This window comes from Diceros bicornis, chromosome 19, assembly GCF_020826845.1.
Source record: "Diceros bicornis minor isolate mBicDic1 chromosome 19, mDicBic1.mat.cur, whole genome shotgun sequence".
Classification (NCBI taxonomy): domain Eukaryota; kingdom Metazoa; phylum Chordata; class Mammalia; order Perissodactyla; family Rhinocerotidae; genus Diceros; species Diceros bicornis.
In genome coordinates this window covers 6,162,949-6,185,451 of record NC_080758.1, presented here as the reverse complement: position 1 = coordinate 6,185,451, position 22,503 = coordinate 6,162,949, and the positions used below count along the sequence as shown (strand labels likewise).

Below are 22,503 nucleotides of genomic sequence, written 5' to 3'. Positions count from 1 at the left end.
AGGAAGATGGGCACAGATGTTAGCCCAGGGCCAGTCTTCCTCAGCAAAAAAAGAGGAGGATTGGCAGGTGTTAGCTCAGGGCCGATCTTCCTCACAAAAAAAAAAAATTATGCTGAGTCGGGCATGTGTGGAAAGATGCCTGGGATGAAATACAGCAAATAGGCAACAGAGATAACCCCACAGGGAGTCATTCATTCATTCAACAAACACTACTGAGTGCCTTCCCCACTGTGCAGGCACAGTGGAACTGTGGGGCACAGCATGAGCTCAGCCCCTGCTCTCCTGGGGTGACAGAGTAGAGAAATGCAGGCATGTCGAGACATGGGGAAACCAGGGGTCAAGACCTAGGGGGCAGTCCAGGGAGATGTCCAGACGGAGATCAGAAGGATACAGGAGAAATAGCCAGGCTGGATTTCAGGGAGGGAGGGCAGAGAGTAGGGAGAGAAAAAGGACAAAGCATTCCAAGCTGCTAAGGGAAGAGCAAGTGCAAAGGCCCTGGGGGCCAGAAGGAGTAATTCCAGGGTCGGAAGGATCACAGAGTCCACAACAGACAAATGAAGGCGGGGCAGTGAGTTACCACAGCGGGGAGGGGTTTCCTTCACTTTTATTTCATACGTTCTGAATTATGTAAATAGTTTAAGAGAAGCATGTATCATTCTTATAATTTGTTTAAAAACTAAAAAAAAAAAAAAACACCTTATAAAGCCCCAAGTGAAGAAATCAATATGGCACTTTCTCTTCTCTTCTCTTTTTCTCTTAAGCATGTATAATATGCGAAAATTCACTTACACCTGCTAAAGAAACCACCTTATTTAAATGTAATAGGTGTGCATCCTCTCCTGTCTGGCGTGTCCTCTCCTTCTCCAGCTCCTTTCCCTTTTTTGATGCGTTAGAGGTGGAAATGATGATTGCAGCTAATTTAAACAAGGCTCTTTGTAACCTGCATGGAGGCTCCGGCCCACAGCAGGTTGGGTTCAGAGATAAGTGGGGTTTGGGGAAAAGCTTTTCATTTTCCCAACTGAGTGCAGCCTGAGCACAGCTTTGAGAGCCCTCTCTGTTCCTGTGTCAGCGTAGCCGGCCAGCGGGAAGAAAGACCTCATGATGGGGACTGCCCTGCAAAGTGGCGTTTGCCAGTGCCATCTGCAGTCTGTTGCTAGGGCTGGAATGTGTTTTCTGGTTTCCTCCGGCGGCCCCAGGGCTGGGCCGGCCGGCTTTGATGTGGAGGTGGTGCACACTTCGTGCACGCCAGTTACCTGAGAGAGGCTGGGTCCCTGGAGGCAGAGCCGCAGCTGCCTGGAAGCCCGGGCTAAGGCCTCCCGCTGTGGTTTGCTGCAGTGGGCGCCCCAGCGAGGCCCTTTCAAGTCTGCACCTTGTGGTTTCTCCCTGCAGGGACGCTAGGTTTATGCCCATCACTGTTTTTGATCCCCTCCCTGCGCCCCTGCCCAGTCAGGGCCTCTCAGTTCATGTCAGATCTAGCGAGGCCGCGTGCTCCTGGCTGAGTGTGGCACTACGTGATACAGAAGGGTCTGTCCTCGAGACAGAGACAAGTGGACAGAGGGTTCTAGTCCCAGGAGACAGGCACGTCCCAGCAGACAAGCCCGCCCGTGTCCCTGACTCGCCCTCTTCCTTCAAAGGCCTTGTATTTCCTTGTTCCTCATGGAGGATGATAAACGAGTGCCCACCTGCTGCAACGCCCTCATCTGGAAAACGAGAAGACGGAGGCCAGAGGGGTAAGCCATGACCAGAGAGACTCCCATGAAATGATGACACGTTTCCAGCCAGACCCTCAGCCTCACATCCTAGCAGCAAGAGCTCGAATCTGGGGTCAAGATCTACCCCTCAGCTCTGTCACTTATCTCGCTGCAATCTTGCACAAATTGCTCAGCCTCCCCAAGCCTCAGTTTCTTCCTCTGTGAAATGGGAATAATAATTTTTACCGCTTAGGGTTGTTGATTTAAGAGCACGTCTCACCCTGCCAACTTAATGATTTAGGTGTTCACCTATTTGTCCTCAGTTCCTGCCCCCACCCCCCAGACTGTGGGCTCCCCGAGGGCAAGGATTCTGCTGCCTGTTCACAGCTGAGTCCTCAGTGACTCACACTGCAGAGCGCAGGGCAGGCGAGAGGAAGTGTGTGTGATAATGACAATGAAGGCCCTCAGCACAGCGCTTGGCACCAGCAGCCATCATTATGAACAAAGTGAGGCCAGTACTATTTATGATGGGAAAGCAGTTTTCGTCTCAAAACTATCAAACAACCAGGAATGGAGGGAACAAAATAGTTCTCTGGAGTGGGTCTGCTGTCAGATGGCCCTTCCAAAGGCCCCAGGACCCCATCCATGCAGGACCTGTCCCCACAGGCTGTGGAGCCACCTTGCTCCAGGTTCTCTCCCCACTGTCCTCTCTCTCAAGGACATTGTCCCTCAGAGGCAGGACTCCTTCCCTGGGGCTTCAGAACTCCCGTCTCTTGCTCCAGAAGGCTGGCAGAGTAGGGGAAAGGTGCAGCTCACTAAATCTGCAAGGGGAGGATGTGGTCCAACAGCAGGATTGCTGGATAAAATACCGGACATCCACTTATATTTGAATTTCAGACAAACAGTGAAATAAGTTTTTAGTAAAAGCGTGTCCCCAAGACTGCATGGGATCTATTTATCCTACAAAAACGTATTTGCTGTTTATCTGAAATTCAAAACTGTCTTGTATTTTAATTGACTAAATCTGGCAGCTGTACAAAGAGATCGAGCTGGGATGTTAACTCAGGCCTGCCTGAGCCTGTGGCCCTCACTTCTCTCCTGCAAAACCACCACGATCACATTAGGAACCTCCTGGGGTTGTTAAGAGAAGTAAAAGAGAGAGGCTGAGTGAAATGGGCTTGGTAAGCCCTGAACTACTATATAAATTATGTTAGTAAGGGCAGGAATTTTGTTTTCCTTGATCACAGCTGAACCCAGTGCCTAGAATTGTATCTGGCACACAGCTGGCTCTCTCTGTTTGTTTTAATGAAAAATCGCTGGTACTATTTTCCCTAAATAGCCAAAAAAATAACATAAAACCATTTCTAGGAAATCTAGGTCAAACATCCCAACCATACTCTGCTGGTCCCGGATACTGGCCAGACCCCGCCCCAAGAGCAGCCCAACATTTTGCTCCCCAGGTGGGACTGCACCTGATGGAGTCCTGCACATGCGCAACCTACTCAGTGGAAGGTGCTATGCGCATGCGTCTTACAGGCCCTGTCTGGTGCGTGAGGTGTGCGCATGCGCGGGCCTCAGCCAGAAAGCGCGGGAAAGGCGGGCTGTCCTGCCTGGAAGCACGCCGCTGCGCGCTCGGGGAAGCGGGTCGCGGGCCGAGCTAGGGTCCTGCCCTTGGAGCTCTTCCTCGCCAGCTGTCCTCATGGCCTTTGCGCCCATGGGGCCGGAGGCCTCGTTCTTCGCGGTTGTGGACCAGCACAGGGCTTCCCTGCTGGCCGCCCTGAGGAGCGGCGGCGGGGAGCCGGCGGGCGGGGGGGTGCGCCCGGCCTCCAGGTACAGGGAGCGGCGTGCCCCGGGGCTGGACAGCGGCCGAGGTGCTCTGCAGGCCGTGTGGGGCGCCCCTCCCATCGCGGGCCGAGGGGTCGAGGCCGCGGGAGGGGCCCCCTTGGCCGGCCGCTGGACCGAGGAGGGTGCTTCCCTCGCACGCCCTGCCTCTGCTGCCTTTAACTCCTAGTTTAAACTCGAAAAGCCTGGGGACAGCCCCCCTGCGGTCTTCCTGTCTTCTAGAAGGTTCCTTCTGCAGTGTTACAGGAGCATCCCAACTGCTGGACTTGAGGGTTTCCTGAGAGCCCTGTGGGTCAGGGACCTTAGGGCACAGTGTGACTTTGGGATGTTAACAATTCGGGGGGGGGGGGGGGGAGACAAAATTTTAACTTAGGTTTTCAAGATTTTTTTTTTTTGGAAGAGAGGGAGGGAAAGTGAATGTTGTGAGTTCTCGCTCAGTAAGTGCATTTTATTTATGAACAAGGAAGTCAACACATTTTAAGTGGTTTATAATAAGACCACGGTTTTCTTGACTTGAAAGTGGGGAGAATGTAGATATTTAATTTAATTTAATTTTTTTTTTTGCTGAGGAAGACTGGCCCTGGGCTAACATCCGTGCCCATCCTCCTCCACTTTATATGGGACGCTGCCACAGCATGGCTTGATGAGCGGTGTGTGGGTCTGAGCCTGGGATTCGAACCTGCGAACCCAGGGCCAGGGAAGTGGAGCGTGAACTTAGCCACTACGCCATCCTGAGAACGTCCATACTTTACATGATTTGTTTAAGACGGACGACAGCAGGTGGCGGTGGCTCAGTCGGTGGCGCGTGGGGCTGATAGAGTGGGTCCCAGAGACCATCCAGCGCCCCCATCGGGAATTCTCTAGGGGCAGCGTTGTACCTGATTGACCACTTTTGCCCAAAATGCTCTGTTGTTTTGCTTCCTTGCTCTGCTTTTCTGGTTTATCAGCAAAGATTTTCGGTCTAAACAAATTACTGTGTTTAATCTTTAAGCCCAAGCTAACTACCAAAAAACAGAACAAAAAGGGCAAAAAACCCACAAGGAAACACGTTTTCACAGAAGGATTTGGGGGAGGGGGAATTTATGGGGGAGGGAAAGGAGGCCATGGCAGTCCCTGTTTGCGTCTCAGATGGAAATTAATCCGATTGTATCTCGAGTTGGTCACAGTATTTGAGTCGGCTTTTACCTCTCCATGTTAGAAAATAGTGGATGTTTTAAAACTTGTGTTCTGAGACCTGCGTTTGCACTGAGAGCTCTGAAGTTTCCCCGGAAATTAGAAAAACTCAACGCTTTGGCCATTTTCTAGATTTGATCTGATTTCCCTTGCTAGGCAATATGCTGATGGTATTTATAACCCGACAGCATTTTTTGAAGCTGATGGCTTGTGAAATTAAAAGTCAGCTGACACAAAACTGGGCTAAGTCTTAATATTTTGCTGTAAAGTGGCGTAATAGTTGCCAAGTCTTTTCATGGTAGTGATTAAACTTTTTTCTTTTTGTGTCACTAAAATTCAGAAGGGCTGATTTAAGGCATGAGATCAATTAGGGTAATGTGCTACAACAACAAGTGTTCCTTTTGAAACGTTTTTGCATTGCATTTTGGGAAAGAAATTAAATTCAAAGCCAATATTACATCATTTTTAATTAAAACGTTTATCAGTAGTATTTCAAGCCAAGGAGTTTGTATTTAAGAAGGTTGATATGAAGAATAGATCAAAATATATTTATAAATTATATTCTCTAGTTCTTAATCTAAAAGGGAGATATTACTTAAGTTGGTAATTGTTTGAGAAGTAAAATTACAGGTAAATGACATTTCTCTGTAAGTAACCAGGATAAATACAGTTGTTTTAATGCTGTACTGATGTTGAAATGTAGTGGGAGATCATTATTGATGTGGATTACCTAGTCTTAAAAAACAAGCAGTGAAACAAAAAGTTATTTTGGTATTGATCTGGGGAAATGTTACATAAGGGCCTAATTTAGAATTAAGATCAAATCATAGTGTGTTTATTGTTTCAGTTCTGAGGTTCTTGCATCTATAGAAAATATTATCCAAGACATAATCACAAGCTTGGCGAGAAATGAAGCACCTGCCTTCACAATAGACAACAGATCAAGCTGGGAAAATATAAAGTGGGCATTTTGCATTTTTTTATTTTTAAGTCTAGTATCTATGTCGTTATTTGAATTTATTCGAGTTACAGTTCCAGTTGGATATGGTTCTTTTTATTGTCTTTACTCTGCCAAGAAGGATTTAAGGAAGTTTACAAAATACATACCATACAGGCAAGTTCTATAAACTAGAAGTAGGTGTGAAAGATAAGGCGAAGAAAAAACAATGCTAGAAACAAAAAATGGAGCAGGGAAAGAGGTGAGAATTTAAAACGCAGATGATAAAGTCTTACGGTCTTGCTAAAAATAGGCTCCACACTCGGATCTAAGCTTTCTAGCACTCAGAGGGGGAAATGTGGCCAGTGGAATTCTCATCTATACTGCAGAAGCAATCCACTTACTCAGCGGAGCTATGACCAATCCTGATACCAGGACCAAAATAAATGTGTCCTGATCGTAAAGCACATTTCAATGGCTCTTTCTCCGGGTTGGTCTCCGCCTGCTAAGTCGTGTGCCCGAGAGGGTAAAATCAGCAAACAGCGTTATCATAGTCTTTGAACTTAGTTATATAGTTCTTTTTTTACAGATCCTCAGCCTGTAGAATCTTTCCACTAACTAATGAAAAACACTACAAAATAGTTCTCAGTAGGAGTTACAGAAACAGAATAAAAGCAATTTTTAGGCTCTTTAGTCACTAAGTATTCTTTTATGATCAATATGGTTAATAGAAACTATAAACTTTTGAATCATATTTTGCAAGATGAGTTTCATGTAGCCTTGAAGCAGCTAACATCTGGCTGTTTGCCTAGTGCCTTCTGCCACCTTTAGGACAGGCTTGGCAGTTCAATTTAACAACCTAATTTAAATTATTTTGTTTAATGTAACTTTGGAGGTAAATCAAATAAAATATTTCAAAACTTATTAAATTGAGTAAAATTATTAAATGAGTAAATTATTGAAATGAGCAAAGTGCTAATAAAACTGTGAAATATTTGAAAATAGTTCACGTAAATGTCTTCCTGGGAAAAAAATATACATACACACACAGACACACACACATGTCATAATCAAAGGTATTTAAATCAAAGGTATTTAATTCATTTATTTTACACGCTTTCTTTCAGTGCCTCTGTATGTCCCCAAAGTAATTACGTAATTACCACCTGGAATTATCTAAGTTTATAAACGAGGTTGTCTTAAAGCTTCAGTGCTTACATTGAGAAGAAATGTGGATTTAAATGATGTGTAGGAGGGAACATTAAGCGTATACTATGTGGTGTTCAGAAGTTAATTCTTCTTTATTTTATTCTCTTGCTTTAAACAAAATGACAGGTTTGAAGATTCTGTGGGTCTTCAGATGGTATCTCATTGTACCACAAGAAAAATCAGAAGTGATTCACCAAAATCAGTTAAAAATTTTGGTAAACTAATCTTTCTTCCCTTTTAGTAATGAAATAAATAAATTTGGTTGCCTTCTGGTAACCTTTTAGCTGTTCCTAGTTAAATAATTTTACTTGTTCTTTAATAGACCACCCTTGCACTTGGAATAAATTTATAGAATTTTGCATTGTCCATAACCATGGAAGTAAATTATAATTCCAAAATAAATTTGCAAAGTACGTGATTCGATGGAAAAGTATTGTCAGTTTTGCTGTTCATAGGCAATTAATTTTATCTGATTCTTCAGGCAATTATTATTCTGTACTTAACACTTCTACTTTGGAAAGAATTTTTTTAATGTTATGGAAAGTAACTGGGGAGAGTTAAAATCCTTGATAGCAGTGTGTTTTGAATTAGTGAGGGAAATGATGAGTAACTTGTTTTTTGTATCTTATTTTCCAGCACTAATTCTTAAAATATTGTCCATGATTTACAAATTAGTACAGAGCAACACTTATGCAACCAAGAGGTAAATACATTGTTCTGGTAAATTACTCTTTAAAATGCAATGTGAGATTTAGTTGGATTAACTTTCATTATATGTTTTGAAAGTTACGTAAGACTAGACTATGGGTAATAAATACTCTGTCTAGGGGCTGGCCCGGTGGCGCAAGCGGTTAAGTGCGCACACTCCGCTGTGGTGGCCCGGGGTTCGAGGGTTCGGATCCCGGGCTCGCACCGACGCACCACTTGGAAAGCCATGCTGTGGCGGTGTCCCATATAAAGTGGAGGAAGATGGGCACAGATGTTAGCCCAGGGCCAGTCTTCCTCTGCAAAAAAAAGAGGAGGATTGGCAGATGTTAGCTCAGGGCTGATCTCCTCACTAAATAAATAAATACCCTGCCTGTATGTTGTGTTTCATCCAGTTAAATCTTTCTTCAAATAATGCTCCAGTACTTGTATTCAAAGAGAATATTGTTAATTAAAAATATATATGTTAAATTTTCATAGAGACATATATTACACTGACAGCCAACTCTTTGGTAACCAGACTGTTGTGGACAATATTATCAACGACGTTTCTTGTATGTTAAAAGTGCCGAGGAGGAGTCTACATATAGTAAGTAGCATTTAATGCAAAATATTTTATTTTAAGACAAAATGTTTGTATAAAAATTATAATAGAGGAATAAATGTAATCTGTGCCTTCTTTTAATATTATTTGATATTATATTTTTCTCACTATGAATTTAAATAATCTAGTCTCAACATATTACCTTGGATGAATGGACCAAAATAGATGAATGACCAAATGTTTTTTATTCCTAAATACTCTTACCTATTTTCTCCTTCATTTCTTAAATTCCAATCTGGGCTAAAATACATATAATTTAGCAGGTGACATAAGGAGTGACTTAGCAACAGAAAATACATTAGTGAAAAAGGTTTCATATATGTCTATTATTTTTTCAGTTATCTACATCAAAAGGTTTAATTGCTGGCAATTTAAGGTATATCGAGGAAGATGGCACCAAAGTGCATTGTACCTGTGCAACAGTAAGCGTTATTGATGTGTTCACATGCTTTAACTCTCTTTCAGATCCTTTGTTTTTGAAGTGTATTTATTTCCTGCTTTGTTACGTAGTTTGGAACTTAAGATTTTAAAATAAAACTGAAGGATGAATAGGTATATGCTCTGTGGGGTTGTATGTTACATAACTTCAAAATATGCCAATTGTTAAATGGCATATTGAAATAAACATACACATTCTTTTTTAAAATACTATTGTTTTCAGGTAGAGTGTGGCTTGACCATTTTAGCATAGTTATATATAATGTATAGAAGATACATAATGTATATTATATATAAGGTATAGAAGATATGTAATGTATAGAAGATTTGTATAATCTTCATAAAATTTCCTGGCCCTGAAATTAATATGTTTAATATCAAACTATTTGCTAGTCTTTAGTACATAGAAAGCCCACGGTAACTAGCACAGCAGTTTGGAAAGGAGGAAGGGGATACCTGTGAGCTCCTTCAATAGGAAGTCTTTCCTTCATCAGTTTCTGCTTTTTAAGACACATATCTACAGAGTTTCCGAGAAATTCTCGCCTGCTGGGAAATAGTTTGGGTTATGTGTCTGTTTTCCTACTGAGGAGTAAACCTGTTTCCTACTGTTTTCTTATTGGGGAATAAACCTCTGATGACTGGTATCTTCAAAGAAAAATGAAAATATAGAATTTTTGTGATAAATTTTAAAATGTGGTTATACTTGCTTTTTATTTAACATAAAAAATGTATGGTTTTGTTATCTTAGGCTGTTGCTGTACCATCTAATATCCAAGGAATTTGGAGTATCCTTTGAGTGGGGAAACTAAACTTCTAGAATGCTCATTCATTCATTATTTTGGTAAACCAAAATTTCATAATGTGTAATAAGCAAGTTAGACCTTATACTGGTCAAAATGAACACATCAGAGTTCCTTCTTTAGACTTCTTTTAGGAGCTTACTATCTAGTAGGAGAGACAAATATCTAAATATATGAATAGGTATCTGTTTATATATTTGAAGGTAAAAATGAAAATACTATATCTGTAGCTGCTTTTGAATTGATCTGTATGGAACCATTATTCAGTTGGTGGTTAAACTGAAATACTCTTGCCTTCAACTTATCAGCCTTAACTTCACAGATTTAATTACAGATGCGAAATTTCTATTAATTGTAGAAAAAGATGCGACATTTCAGCGACTCCTAGATGACAACTTTTGCAGCAAAATGTCTCCATGCATCATGGTTACGGTATATTATCTACCTTTACTACAATTCCAAGACTAACACATTTCTTTGGTGTTTGGTAAGAGGGGTTTATAACACCATCTATACAGCTTGCCCAGCATTCTGTTATCAATATGCTGCATCCTTTGGGGTTACAGAGCAAGAATTTCCAAGGTGTTTATTTAAACATCCTCAAATCTGACTAAAATCAAGGTGACGGTCTTGATTTTTAAATACCAGTGACTTTCTAATACCACAGTGAGTTTACAGGGCCCCTCGGTGTCACCCTCACCCCATTCCCACAGGGGCTGCTTGTCCCAACTATAATATGGTAACGCTGGGGCTTTGGGAAGGGTTGAATGAACAAGAGCTGCTCCTTATTCTTCCTCACACGGGTTTGTGTGCCAGGTGATATCATTAATTCACTCAAAAGGAGCCTGGTTTTTTTTTTTTTTTTTGACACGAATGTGCAAAGAATAGCAAAGAATGCAGAAGCATACGTTGAGATAACACATGGGGAAATACAGGCGTCAGTTAGCAAAGGGCGGTAAGCTTCCTGCTACAGGGTGATGCGGGAGGAGTCCCTAAAACTGGGGTGACCGTGACATTGGCTGGAGCAGGAAAGAAAGAGGGGGGACTAGAGAAAGCTGGGGTGTGGGTGGGTGGGATGCTGACAGAGTAACAGAGGCATCAGGTTCCGCTCCCCCGTCCCGGCCTTCTAATTTTGTAGATCTGTATAAAAACCTAGTTCTTTGAAGGGAAACAAAAGCTCATCTACTTAAAATTCTTCGGGCTTGCTAGGTTAACGGTGAGTGTGACGTTTGTGGAAGCAGTGAGGAGAGCAGCCCTGGAGAGGGAGCAGGATGTGGGGCGGCAGTCAGGAGCCTCGGAAGGTCTGCCCACTCCCGAGGAGGCATCCTGATTTGTGCAGAAGTATCAAGGCTAACAGAGTGTTTGGATTGCTGACAAAGGAATTGACAAGGATTAGTGTGGCAGCGTCAACAGGTAGACGGAGGGGAGATCGCTGGAGTCGGGGAGCCGGGCAGGAGGCTATCAGGTGGTCGTCTTGGGGTAAGGATGGAGGAGGGGTGACTAAGGAGAAAGAGCTGAAACAAAGGACGTTTCCAAGGTCAAGTCAAAAGGACTTGGTGACCATGGGGTATGAGGAATGAGTCACAGTGAGTGATGTGTGAACCCTACCACAGTGTCACCATTGGTAGCTAGAGGACAAGTGGCAGGAAGGCCCAGTTCTTCATGGAAGAAAGATTTTGAGCGTAGTTTAAGAAATATGAATTTGAGATGATAGCAGGAAATCCTAGTGGCATCTGCCTAGTTTGAAGTGAAGGGGCAACAGTTGAGATGGAAAATGCAGACTGAGACCTCGTAAAGAGTAGAGGTCCCATTTGAACCCCTGAAATGACCTCTCTGTGGGGGTGTCCTGTGGCTCAGACTTTGGCCCCGTCCTCTTCCCCCTTCACACCTCTGGTGAGAGCACATACTTGCCGGGCTGCCCAGAAGCCAAGCCATCACAGACCAGGAAGCTGCAGTGGGCTGGGCCTCTGTTCAGCCCTTGGTGTTTGAGTCATGTCTGGTACCACTGCTTTGGGGACGCTCGTAAAGCGGGGCTCTCTGTCACATCTGAGTTGCAGAGATGATACAACGGTAGTTACAGAGGGAAAGATCACGCATAGTTCTCTTTTTCTACCTTGTCTCTTCTTGTGTGCTGCCTTCTGGTCCTTGCCTGTCCACACATTGGAGCTGTCGCGGTGTCCGTTGAAAACTGCTGTTATTACTACCGTGAAACACCCACAGGAAGCTGACCCCTAGCGGTTGTGTCTGAAGGGGGCAGCTGGGAATGGAGGGTCAGGCAGGAAGGGGCATTTCTCAGTGGATGTCTCCTGGTACTGTCTGACTCCTCTACCACGTACACGTGTCATTGCTTCCCAAAGGAAAAAATAAGAACACACTACCATTCACTAGGTGATCCCGATGTTCCAGGAGCTCTCCTTGGTACTCTGCGTGATTAGAGTTCACGTTTATTGCTGTTTGTCACATATCAACTTGTAAAGTCTCTCAACAACCGTTTGGGGTAGGTGCTAACATCATCCACATTTTAACAGTCGGGTACTGGGATGCAGGAAGGCGTTTTACCACAATCCTATGGCTGGTCAAAACCAGGACTCGGGTTCAGATAGTTCAGCTCCTTGTTGCTATAGTGCCGTAACTGTGTGGCAGGCACATGTATCCCGATTTTATAAATAAAGCCACAGCCTAACGAGACTAAGAAACCGGCCCAGTGTCACCCACTACTGATAGGCAGAGAGGGAATTCAGACTCAGAGCTGTGCCACCAAACGCCCATTCTGACCCCTGCCTGCTTTCTCCTCTGCTCCATGTTACGTTTGATTTTCCGCTCTTCTCTCTTAACACTATTTTAATGCTCTTTAACTGCTCTTCACATTACTTTTTACATAATTATTATTTTAATGACTTCATAATATTGTCCTGCCACTTATGTTTATAGAATCCTAAATTTACACAGGTACTCTTCTAAGTGCTTTATGATTATTAAATAATTTAGTTTCTGTAGTAGCCTTATAAGGTGTTACATGGGCCCTATACCACAGAGAGGTTTTGTGACTCGTTCAGGTTCATGCGGCCAACAAGTGGCCAAGCTGAGACACCCGCCCAGGCTGTCTGCCCTGCAGCTGGCACACCCCACCCCGCGCCACGCTGCCGCGCCACGTCACTGTTGTTAGATAGTTTGGCTATTTACAGTAGTTTTTGTCATTTTTAAATAACACTGCAGTGAACATCTTTACGTAGGTAGGAATTTTATTATTTCGATTTCTGCTGAAATATTTCCCAGGACTGGGATAACTGAATCAAATTTATGAATGTATGTGGGCTTTTTCGCCCTGTTGTATGTATATTGTACACTTTTTTCACAGTCAACACCAGTCTTCCACCACCTGAAATTTAAGGTAAGGGAATCTATCTTTTAAATTATTAATAAAATAAGGATATAGTTTTATCAGTTTCATTCTACTGGGATTAAAATACATAATTTCAATCTTGCTTTCAGGGAAAGGGAGTACCTGATCTGAACACAAGACTTTTAGTCAAGAAGCTGTGGGATGCGTTTCACATTCCTATTTTCACTCTTGTAGATGCTGATCCACATGGTAATTTATCAGTGGACTATTTGACACAATAGTCATAATTAAATCATATTTGTAGTTGTGTTTTTCTGCTCTTACAACACTTTCATAAAATATTTTTAAAGAGTATGATTTTAGATTAAAATTAATGACTATAATCATTTGAGGCAATTTATTATTTTTTCCATATTAAACTGAACCATAGTTTTTCATTGGTAATGTCCATGAAAATTAAAATTGCATATGTTAGATATAATTTGAGAATGCAATTTATCTAACCTGTAATATACAAGAAGACTAATTTTAGAGGTAACTTTCTTTTGACAGGCATAGAAATAATGTGCATCTATAAGTATGGATCTATGGTAAGTAGAGAAAAGTACTTTTCTTTTTCCCACTATTGCGATATTTTATATTCATTGGGGATATTTCTGCATTTACTTATGAGCCTCTAGTAAGCTGAGGGCCCCCAAACGTACCAGGGGAGCTACAGCCCTAGTTGAGGGCCAGCCTGTTTCAGTAGCTGTAATTCCAGCTTCCAGTATGAACAGTGAACTGAAGGGGACAGAGTGGGATTAGCTGTGGGCCAGAGGCATTATTATCTCCACTCTCCTGGCCTGCTGACGTAACTGTGGGGCCTCAGGGCAACAACATTGTATGATCACCAAATATACTCTGAAAATTATATATAGCCTTGAATTCTGACTTTGCCAATTCCCTTTTCTCCCACCATAAGGAGAAATGAAAAGACCACCAAATTTCCCCACAAGGGTCTGCAACTACCGTACATGAGTAGTTCTCAGAGTGTGGTTCCGGACCATCGGCGTCAGCGTCACCTGGGAACTTGTTAGAAATGCAAGTCTCAGTCCCCATCCAGACCCCCTGAATCCGAATCCCTAAGGGTGGCCCCAGGTGACTCTGATGCATGGTCAGGTTTGGGAACCACTGGTGCTCGCCTTGAGTGTCCCTGCCGTACGTGTTTATAGCAGGTGGAAGGGATGGGGTTAGGATGTGGAATCACAAACAATAATAAGTGCAGCTCAGACAGGTTCATCTGTAGTTTTACTTTATAGAAAATCAGTATAGAAATACAGAGCAGTTTTAAAACCTTCACTGAAAGTCCAGCTTAGCGAAGCTCTGAATGATTTTCTTACTTCTGTGGGTTCTGGGGGTGTGAGGTCTTTAGTACTTGTCCTTCTTAATAAGTAAAAAATTTGGCTGCAAAATCAAGTGTGCTAGTTCTGTGCAGTTTAGCTTCACCTGTATACTTTTGCTCTTTGTTTTAGTCGATGTCTTTTGAAGCCCATAATCTCACAGTTCCAGCTATCAGATGGCTTGGTCTCCTCCCTTCTGACATTAAAAGGTTAGATGGTTTAGTAGAACTAGGATACATAAAATGACGACTCACTGAAATATGTAACAGTAAGACTAAAAAGTCATTACAAGGTTAAGCTCTTAAGGTTTCTTATTTATATTTTTCACTATGACTCAAGATTACATAATTATGAATTAAATTCATCAGTGTTTCTGTTTCAGCTACTAAAACACTGAACAAATGAATTTGGTTAATTGAACTTCTAGCTAGCTAGAAAATGTTTTTTATTTTACTTTTATGGTTAAAATATTTTGTAAATTTTTTTTTTACTTGGAAAGTATAAGACATTGAATCTGATTAAATGATAATCATTGACAATAGCATTTGCCATATGAATCAATTTTATTATAGATTTAAAATTTTAATTTCATAAAAAACATCTCAGTTTAAGATTACTTAAAGTTTGGGAACCTAAATGTTGGCAAGTTTACTATACATGTTCATTATAGAAAAAAATATTAAGTAATAAGATAAAAAGCGCCTACAGGTGAACCACTTGACCCTTGTAGATTATTTTCTGTGCATCACCATAACTTTTTCACAAAAATGAGATCATGTTCTAATGTTATTTTGTAATCTCATTTTCTCACACAGCACAATGCGATCGCTTTTCCATATCAATAAATACGTTTCGCTTCTACAGTCTCATTTTGATGTCTTTATTACTGAGCTGGAATTCTGGATGTACCAGTGTTTATTCAGCCAATCCCTCGAAGTCGGACGTTGGGTGGTTTCCAAATCTCTTCTGATAGACAGTGCTGTGATGGACCCTCTTGTAACTAAATCTTTGCCTTTAATTAGGCCTGTAGGCTGAATTCCCAGAGTTTCTGGGTCAAAGGGTAGGCACATTTTTAAGGCTTCTACTGCCCTCCGGATAGGTTAATTATTTTGCTTTCCCTGGAGAGTAAGAGCCCATCTGTCCCTCAGAACAGGACATTATCACTTTTATTCATCTCTGCTAATGTGATATTAAAAAATGTTTTATTATTGTTTTAATTGATCAGTGAGAATGAGCTTAAACACGTTTACTGGATTTCTTGAAGCAGTGAGCAAACTTTGCTAACAGGTGCTTGTTTCCTGTGTAGGGAATAAGAACGAGTTTTGGGTGACTGCCACATCTTTCAAAAAGAGGGCACAAGAGAAAACATTCAATTTCTGATTTTTGGATATTTACACTCTAGTGAATCAGAGTTTTGCTCATTTCACTGTATGTGTCGTGGTCAAAATCCGTTGGGGGTGATCTGTTTGTATGAAGATCATTTCTAACACAAATTCAGAACAGATGATCTAATAATTATTAAGGTGGAGGGCTTGGAGAGACTCTAGCTGCATCTCATAAATTACATCAGTGCTCTCAAAAGCCACTCCAAATAAATTGTACAATCAAAGAAAAAACAGTGTAGTAGCTACACAAATATGGCCTCAAGGGAAATCCTCTAGGCCTCCCTTTCAATCAAATTGTCACCCTGTCCAGGAGCTGCCACCAGCAAATGGTCATAATTATGGAGACGTTGAAAAAGACTATTTGAAACGAGCTCTCCTGGGAAATCCAGGATTTGTGACTTCAAAAAGTGGTCCACACCATAAATCCTGGACCTCTCATGTTCTATTTTTAAAACGCATACCAAGATAAAATTACAATCTACTTTTTTAAAATTTAAAACTAGTAGTTGTGTTTGTGTGTGTGTGTGCATGCGTGTATGAATAAATGAAAGTGATAGGTTAACTTGAATTATAGAGAATTAAGTCCTCAGTGGAACCTAAAATCCCACAGTGAATCCTGCTGCTGGCCACACATATTGGAGCTCACGGCTTCAGGACTGGAGCTCAGAGAGCTGCTTCAGTGTTGACACACATGATGCTAGTGCTACTGGCATTTGTTTTATAACCAGTGTCTGTCTTTCTCTCATCATCATGAGTGTGACATGAAGGAAAACAACACCTTAGAACAGACTTCCACTGTGAACTTGAACACTTGCTGGTCTAGGACAGAGTCCCCAAATTCTGGATTAAAAAGGTGGATTTGTACTAATGTTCTTATCTGTTATTTCTGAGTTTCTTGAAATTGTGTGCTAATACAAATGACATATATGTGACCTTCAAGGTATAGCAGCACTTTGTTTTTACTGATTTTTTTCATCTTTTTTTTTCCAGATTAAATATACCTAAAGATACTTTAATTCCACTGACAAAACGGGACCAAATGAAACTTGACAGTATCCTGAAAAGACCTTATGTTACTTGCCAACCATTTTGGAGAAAAGAAGTATATTTATTTTTACGATTCAAGTGTTGTATGTTTTGTTGCATTTTACTTTAGTAGTGGCTATTCACATGATATTTTGAAAATATCCTCCTTGAAATTTTGTATCACTAACAACTAGAGTGGGTGTTGTTTGGCAGTAAATGGTTGCTGAAACACTGAATTACGAATGCTAGTAGATAAGATCAGCTGGAGGGAGCTCATCTGTTTGTATCCTCCTCATTATATACCCATTGTCTATGGCTGTATCATAGTTTATGGGGGGACAAAGAAGAGAAAGAAATTAGAAAGACCCCAGACCATTCCTAGTTATCAAAGGCATCCATACTTAGTGTTCTGATATTTTTAGCTGTAGCAGTTCTAGAATATTCTGGCTGACTTAATGGCTATTGCCCATGGCTTTGGAGAATAAGACAAGTCTATATTTACTAGTTTGATTTGACAGAACTGTAGCAAAAGACTCTGGTATGACTATATTTTGCTTTTATTGACAGATGGAAATAATGGCAGACTCTAAAATGAAGGCAGAAATTCAAGCTTTGACCTTCCTATCATCAGATTATCTTTCCAGAGTGTACTTACCTAACAAATTAAAATTTGGAGGATGGATATAAAACTTTATCAGACCATATCTTGTGGTTGCGAAGGGTTTTCCATTGGTTTTGTTTACAGAGGTACATGCTGTGTTGGAAAGAACATATATTCTTAATTCTGTAGAGATAAAGTAAAATAATTATCCATGACTTATGTTCTCTGTCAAAACAAATGCTGTACTCTGATTGTCTTGAGAAGGCTTTATTTTATCCTTCTCTGTAGAGGCTGATTTCTGTCCTGTGTTCTAAAGTAAATTATAGAGGAATATATGTTATTTTGATTTTTAAATTTTATTTGAAAACATATTTTATACATGTCATCAAAGTCTACAGAAAATTTTTATTTACTTTCTATAATACAACTAATGATAAAGCATGAAGTATCGTATTAGGAACAAAAATAATGATAACCTAAATGTGAGAGGTTGCAAATGAATTATAGTGCTCAGCGGTTTCATCTTAGTTACATTTTCCTTTCCCTTCATAGTGTTGGGGTCAGACTCCGTTCATTCACTTGTGAAATTACTGAAGTTTATTATGAATAAATATTTGGGTTGATGCAGTCTTCAGCACTTTATTTGTTTTTGAGCCTACTTTTTATTAATAATATATTTGAAAATTTTCTCCAGGGTTCCATCAGTTCTCACCCAAGTTCAAGTCACCGGACTACTTCTCAAGTCTAGGTTTATAGAACAAAGAATTTCTTCAGCTTTAAGGTTTACAGAAGCCTCAAATTTTAATAAGGCCCTTCTGTAACACTAGAGATACAATCTTTTCCCTCATAAACCTATCTTAATTTTTTCAGGGATGAGTTTTATGATTTTTTTCTGTACTTTCAGTAAACTTGACTGCACTGAAAAGTTTCTTGTAATTGTAAGCAAGAATATGTATTTATAGAAGTACGGAAATGTTGGGTTAGTTATTTTATCAAGATAAATGTTAATAATAATAGATAACCATTTCTGAGAACTTACATGTGCCAATCACTCCTTACACATTATCTTATTAACCCTCCCAAGAACCTTGCAGATCAGTAATTACACCTACAGTTTACAGGTGAGAATGCTGAGGATGTTGCTTGTCCAAAGCCAGATATACAGAACGTGGCAGAATGGGGACAATAGTACTGTCTACCTCAAGACCAGCTACCGAAGATGCGGGGCCCAGTGCAAAATGTAGGTGTAGGGGCCCTTGTTCAAAAGTTATTAAGAGTTTCAAGATGACAGCAGCAGAGAATTAAACCAAGCACAGGACCCTTCTTAGCACGGGGCCCTGTGTGCCCCATAGGTTGCGCACTCATGAAGCTAGCCTTACAGGGGAGGTTCTAGTAGGTATTAAATAAAGTAATATAAAAAAGAAAGAAAACACATGTAGCACTTATTATGTGCAGGTATTTTCCTAGGTGCTGTACGAACATTAATTTCATCTTCACAGAAACCCTGTGAACTAGGTACTTTTCTTATCCCCATTTTACAGGTGAGACAACAAAGGAACAGAGGGGTTAAGCAGCTTTCCCGAGGTCACATAACTACTAAGCAGTGGAGCTGGGACTGAAACCCAGAGAGTCTGGCCCTAAAGCTCATGCTTTAACCACAGCACTGGTACATGTAAAATGTTTCCTATGCAGCCGGGCTTGCACACAGGTCGGGAGAGGTCTACAATCCTTATTGTTGGCTAGGTGTCAGATCAAGGCCCTCTGATGCCAAGACTGTGATGTTGACAATTATGTTGTATTCCCTGGTCACGTCAGAACCAAACATTTCATTTTGAGACCATTCTGGTACACTGTTAATTGGACTTACTTGTGAGATTATCAATAATTCTAAAAAGATTTTTATAAATCAAGTTTTTCTTTGAATTTATACCATACTTCCTCCATTACCATCTAATTATATCACTGAACTTTGACAAGTTTTGTGAGGGAGAAAATTGCTTAGAAATAGATGGTGAAGCCACAAAATGTCTAGATTAGGATATACTGTCAAAATGGGAAGGGATGAAGAATCTACAATAGTCATACAAATTTGAAAAAAAACTTGAAAAAGGCTTATAGATACATTCAGTTTGGATAATTAAATTGATTTCAAGTTTACGATCGGAAATTTACTTAAAATAATTTTCAGTAATTTAGGAAATGAAATTGAGAGGAGAGCAAAATACACTGTAGTTTGGCTTTACTGCCTATTTTTATTGGATACAGATGAAAAGTTAATGTTAGTAGCTATTTGGGAATCAACTAGAATTCTAATTCTTAAGATTTGTTTCTAAAAAGGATTACCGCAAAGTAAGCAGCTATTTAAAATGGCAACTGACAACTGATATCCCCTCTACACATCATCTAACTTATTTATTTTGAATATTTCCATAATTTTAATCAAGAAAGAACATTTGGATTGGAATCTGTTTATAATTAAAGTGACTAAAAACTGGTGCAACAGAAAGATATTCAGAGAATCTTGTTTTTTCCTTAAAGGCACATAATCACCCTTGTAAAATAAAAGCTCTTATAATATCTCCATTTCTGGGAAATTTAACTGTCATCACTGATGATGCTAAGTGGTTTCAGAAGTCATGATTTCGTGGGGAAAAAAAAAAAACATATTGTACTTTCTATGAAATAGGCAAGAAAACCACTCCAGGATTTCATCTATGACTTCCTTTAACGAGAGTCTCAGTTGAACTGTTTGATGCAGATACCTGTTCAGTGGTGCTGAAAAGAACAGATGCTTTCAAGGCAAAGCCGCATGTGCTTGTACACTAAAAACTTATTTTCATCAGAATGTCTTTGTAGTGAAGTGTGGGTAAGCTTGACTTCTGTTTGGACTTCTGTTTACGTATAAGGTATGTAGCCCAAGAAAGCAATCCTGTAAAGACAAGCCAAGGTCGCCCTCTGCTGGCAGAAGCTCTGTTCTCTCAAATCCCTCCACTAGTTTGGCTGGACGTGTCTTTAAAACATCGGCACGTCATTGTTTTCAGGAATGGGGTGGCAGAGTCTGAGACACGACAGAAGGGGTGGGGGAAACAAGGAGGGTTTCTGCGTGAGACTGACTACTTCTTGGCAGAAATCCATCTTGCATGATCAGCTCTGGATGCCCCAATTCCTTGTAAAGCTACACTTAATGTGTGCTGCTTTGCAACTAAGCTCTTTACAAAACCTTCAACAACATATTAGAATTTTTTTTTTAAAGATTTTATTTATTTATTTATTTTCCCCCCAAAGCCCCAGTAGGTAGTTGTATGTCATAGCTGCACAACCTTCTAGTTGATGTATGTGGGACGCGGCCTCAGCATGGCTGGAGAAGCGGTGCGTCGGTGCGCGCCCGGGATCCCAACCCGAGCCGCCAGCAGCAGAGCGCGCGCACTTAACCGCTAAGCCACGGGGCCGGCCCTAGAATTTTTTAATTAAAATTTCAAAATTAAAGATCACTTCAAATGAATGGAAATTGATGCTAAAATTACAAGCATATTCAGTTTCTATTCACCCAGAAAGGAAATATAAACTGTGTAGTCATTTAGAAATATCTCCTTATGGAAAAATTGCAGACGAGTTTACTGGTGTGAATGACAGCGATGACCCAAACTTAATTTTAATTGTTTTTTATTTTTAATAATTTTTCACCTGTACTCTATGGTTTAATAATTATACCCATGGCTACAGATTGTATTGATCACCCCTCTTGTTTCTAGAAGGGAAGAATCAGGTGACTTGCCACAATCTGCCATCTGTCGGGGGGTGGAGGGTCAGATTTCGGGGGCGAGCTACTTGCACCCCAATTCCACTTTTACTCACTGCCTCTGGGGCTGGGACGAGTTACAACCTGGCTTTGGTTTCCTCACACTGTAAAATAGAGATAACAGCAATAATAATAGCTACCCTATAGTGTCACTGTGAGGATAAGATGAGATCATTCACGTGAAATGTGTGTTTGAATAACACCCCTTAGAAAGAGTCAAGGAACGTTAGTTGTTATATTGGGGTGTGCGTGATGCTGCTATTGTTCCACGGATGGTATATGCAAAAGCAGCCTGTAAATTATATATCCCTATACAGCAGAAAGATTTTTAAAAGTATGTTGAATAACCAGCATTTACAAGAATCTGTGTCATAATAGAGGCTTCCAGACGATTCCTTGGGCATGGGACAATATAATTCAACAAATATTAATTTCACAAGGAATATATGTAAGACACTGTGCTTGCTGTGGCAAAGGACATACCTGGGAGTAAGACAGAAAGTTTAAAATCTGGGACGATAGACAAGGCAAATACAGGCACTACTTTTTTTGGAGGAAGAGTGGCCCTGAGCTAACATCTGTTGCCAATCTTCCTCTTTTTCTTTTTTCTCCCCAAAGCCCCAGTATGTAGTTGTATATCCTAGTTGTATGTCCTTCTAGTTCATCTATGTGGGATCCTGCCTCAGCAGGGCTGGATGAGTGGTGAGTAGGTCCATGCCCAGGATCCGAACCACCGAACCCCAGGCAGCAGAAGGGGAGCAGCGTGAACTTAACCACTATGCCACCAGGCTGGCCCCATACGGGCACTATTTTATGAGACAGAACATGATAAGCACTGAGAGAGCTTTGAGAGTTTAAAGAGAGATGGTATGAGATGATCCATTTGGGAAAGAATGAGGAAAGCTGTCGCTGAGGAGGCAGCACTTGTCAGAGATGATTCCAAGGTTTAGTGATAGGAGAGGGAGGCACAGGACAGGCTTCGCTGCTCTACCGCTTAACAGCTGTGTGCGTCTGACGCTCATGTTACCTCTCTCAGCCTCATCTTCCTTTTCTATAAAATGTTGATTATTACAATACCTACCTTAGAGGGCCGCTCTGGAAATCACAGGACATGGATCATCTAGTGCTCAAAAGAGCTATTATTATTATAATTATCTAGAGTAGAGGTTCTCAATCTTGACTGCATGGTAGACTTGGGGAGCTTTGTAAAAACATTCCCTCTCTGTTCCACCCGAGATCAACTAATCAAAACCCTAGGGTGACGCCCAGGCATCAGAGCTTTTAGAAGTTCACCCAAGTAATTCCAAATTCCAAACACCAAGATCTAGATTCTTGGTGCTCAACTGCGGTGCATGACACCGACAACTCCCACTGGGAGCTTGCTAGAAATGTGGGTTCCCAGGCCCACCCTGGACCTCCTGAATTTGCATTTTATAACAAGATCCCGCGGATCCTCAAGGCCCCTGCAGATGTCAAGGCTCTTGCTATGCAGACCACACTGAGAAATAAAGGGGAAGATCCAGTGTAGGTACCACAACCTCAGAAGATCCCCCCGCCCATTTTTTTTTCCT

The 22,503-nt window shown here is 41.1% G+C and overlaps 1 protein-coding gene across 2 annotated transcripts; it reads left to right on the top strand.

Annotated features, from left to right (window-relative positions):
- Positions 1-3,390: 3,390 nt before the first annotated feature.
- Positions 3,391-17,219, top strand: SPO11 (SPO11 initiator of meiotic double strand breaks). Of its 2 annotated transcripts, XM_058562097.1 has the most exons (13): positions 3,391-3,521; positions 5,554-5,667; positions 6,979-7,067; positions 7,489-7,555; positions 8,038-8,146; positions 8,500-8,583; positions 9,348-9,384; positions 9,722-9,831; positions 12,892-12,991; positions 13,295-13,332; positions 14,254-14,330; positions 16,497-16,608; positions 17,100-17,219. In XM_058562097.1, exons 1-13 carry the CDS (start codon positions 3,391-3,393, stop codon positions 17,217-17,219), a joined length of 1,188 nt encoding a protein of 395 aa, XP_058418080.1. The 2 variants fall into 2 exon arrangements, with proteins under 2 accessions (XP_058418080.1, XP_058418081.1); XM_058562098.1 differs by lacking the exon at positions 5,554-5,667.
- Positions 17,220-22,503: the final 5,284 nt, after the last annotated feature.

Bases quoted from the DNA above. Each gene is read 5' to 3' on its own strand.
- SPO11 (XM_058562097.1), top strand. From the start codon at position 3,391: ATGGCCTTTGCGCCCATGGGGCCGGAGGCCTCGTTCTTCGCGGTTGTG. The intron at 9,832-12,891 runs GTATATTATCTA...TCTTGCTTTCAG, and splicing joins CTCCATGCATCATGGTTACG to GGAAAGGGAGTACCTGATCT. The intron at 14,331-16,496 runs GTTAGATGGTTT...TTTTTTTTCCAG, and splicing joins CTCCCTTCTGACATTAAAAG to ATTAAATATACCTAAAGATA.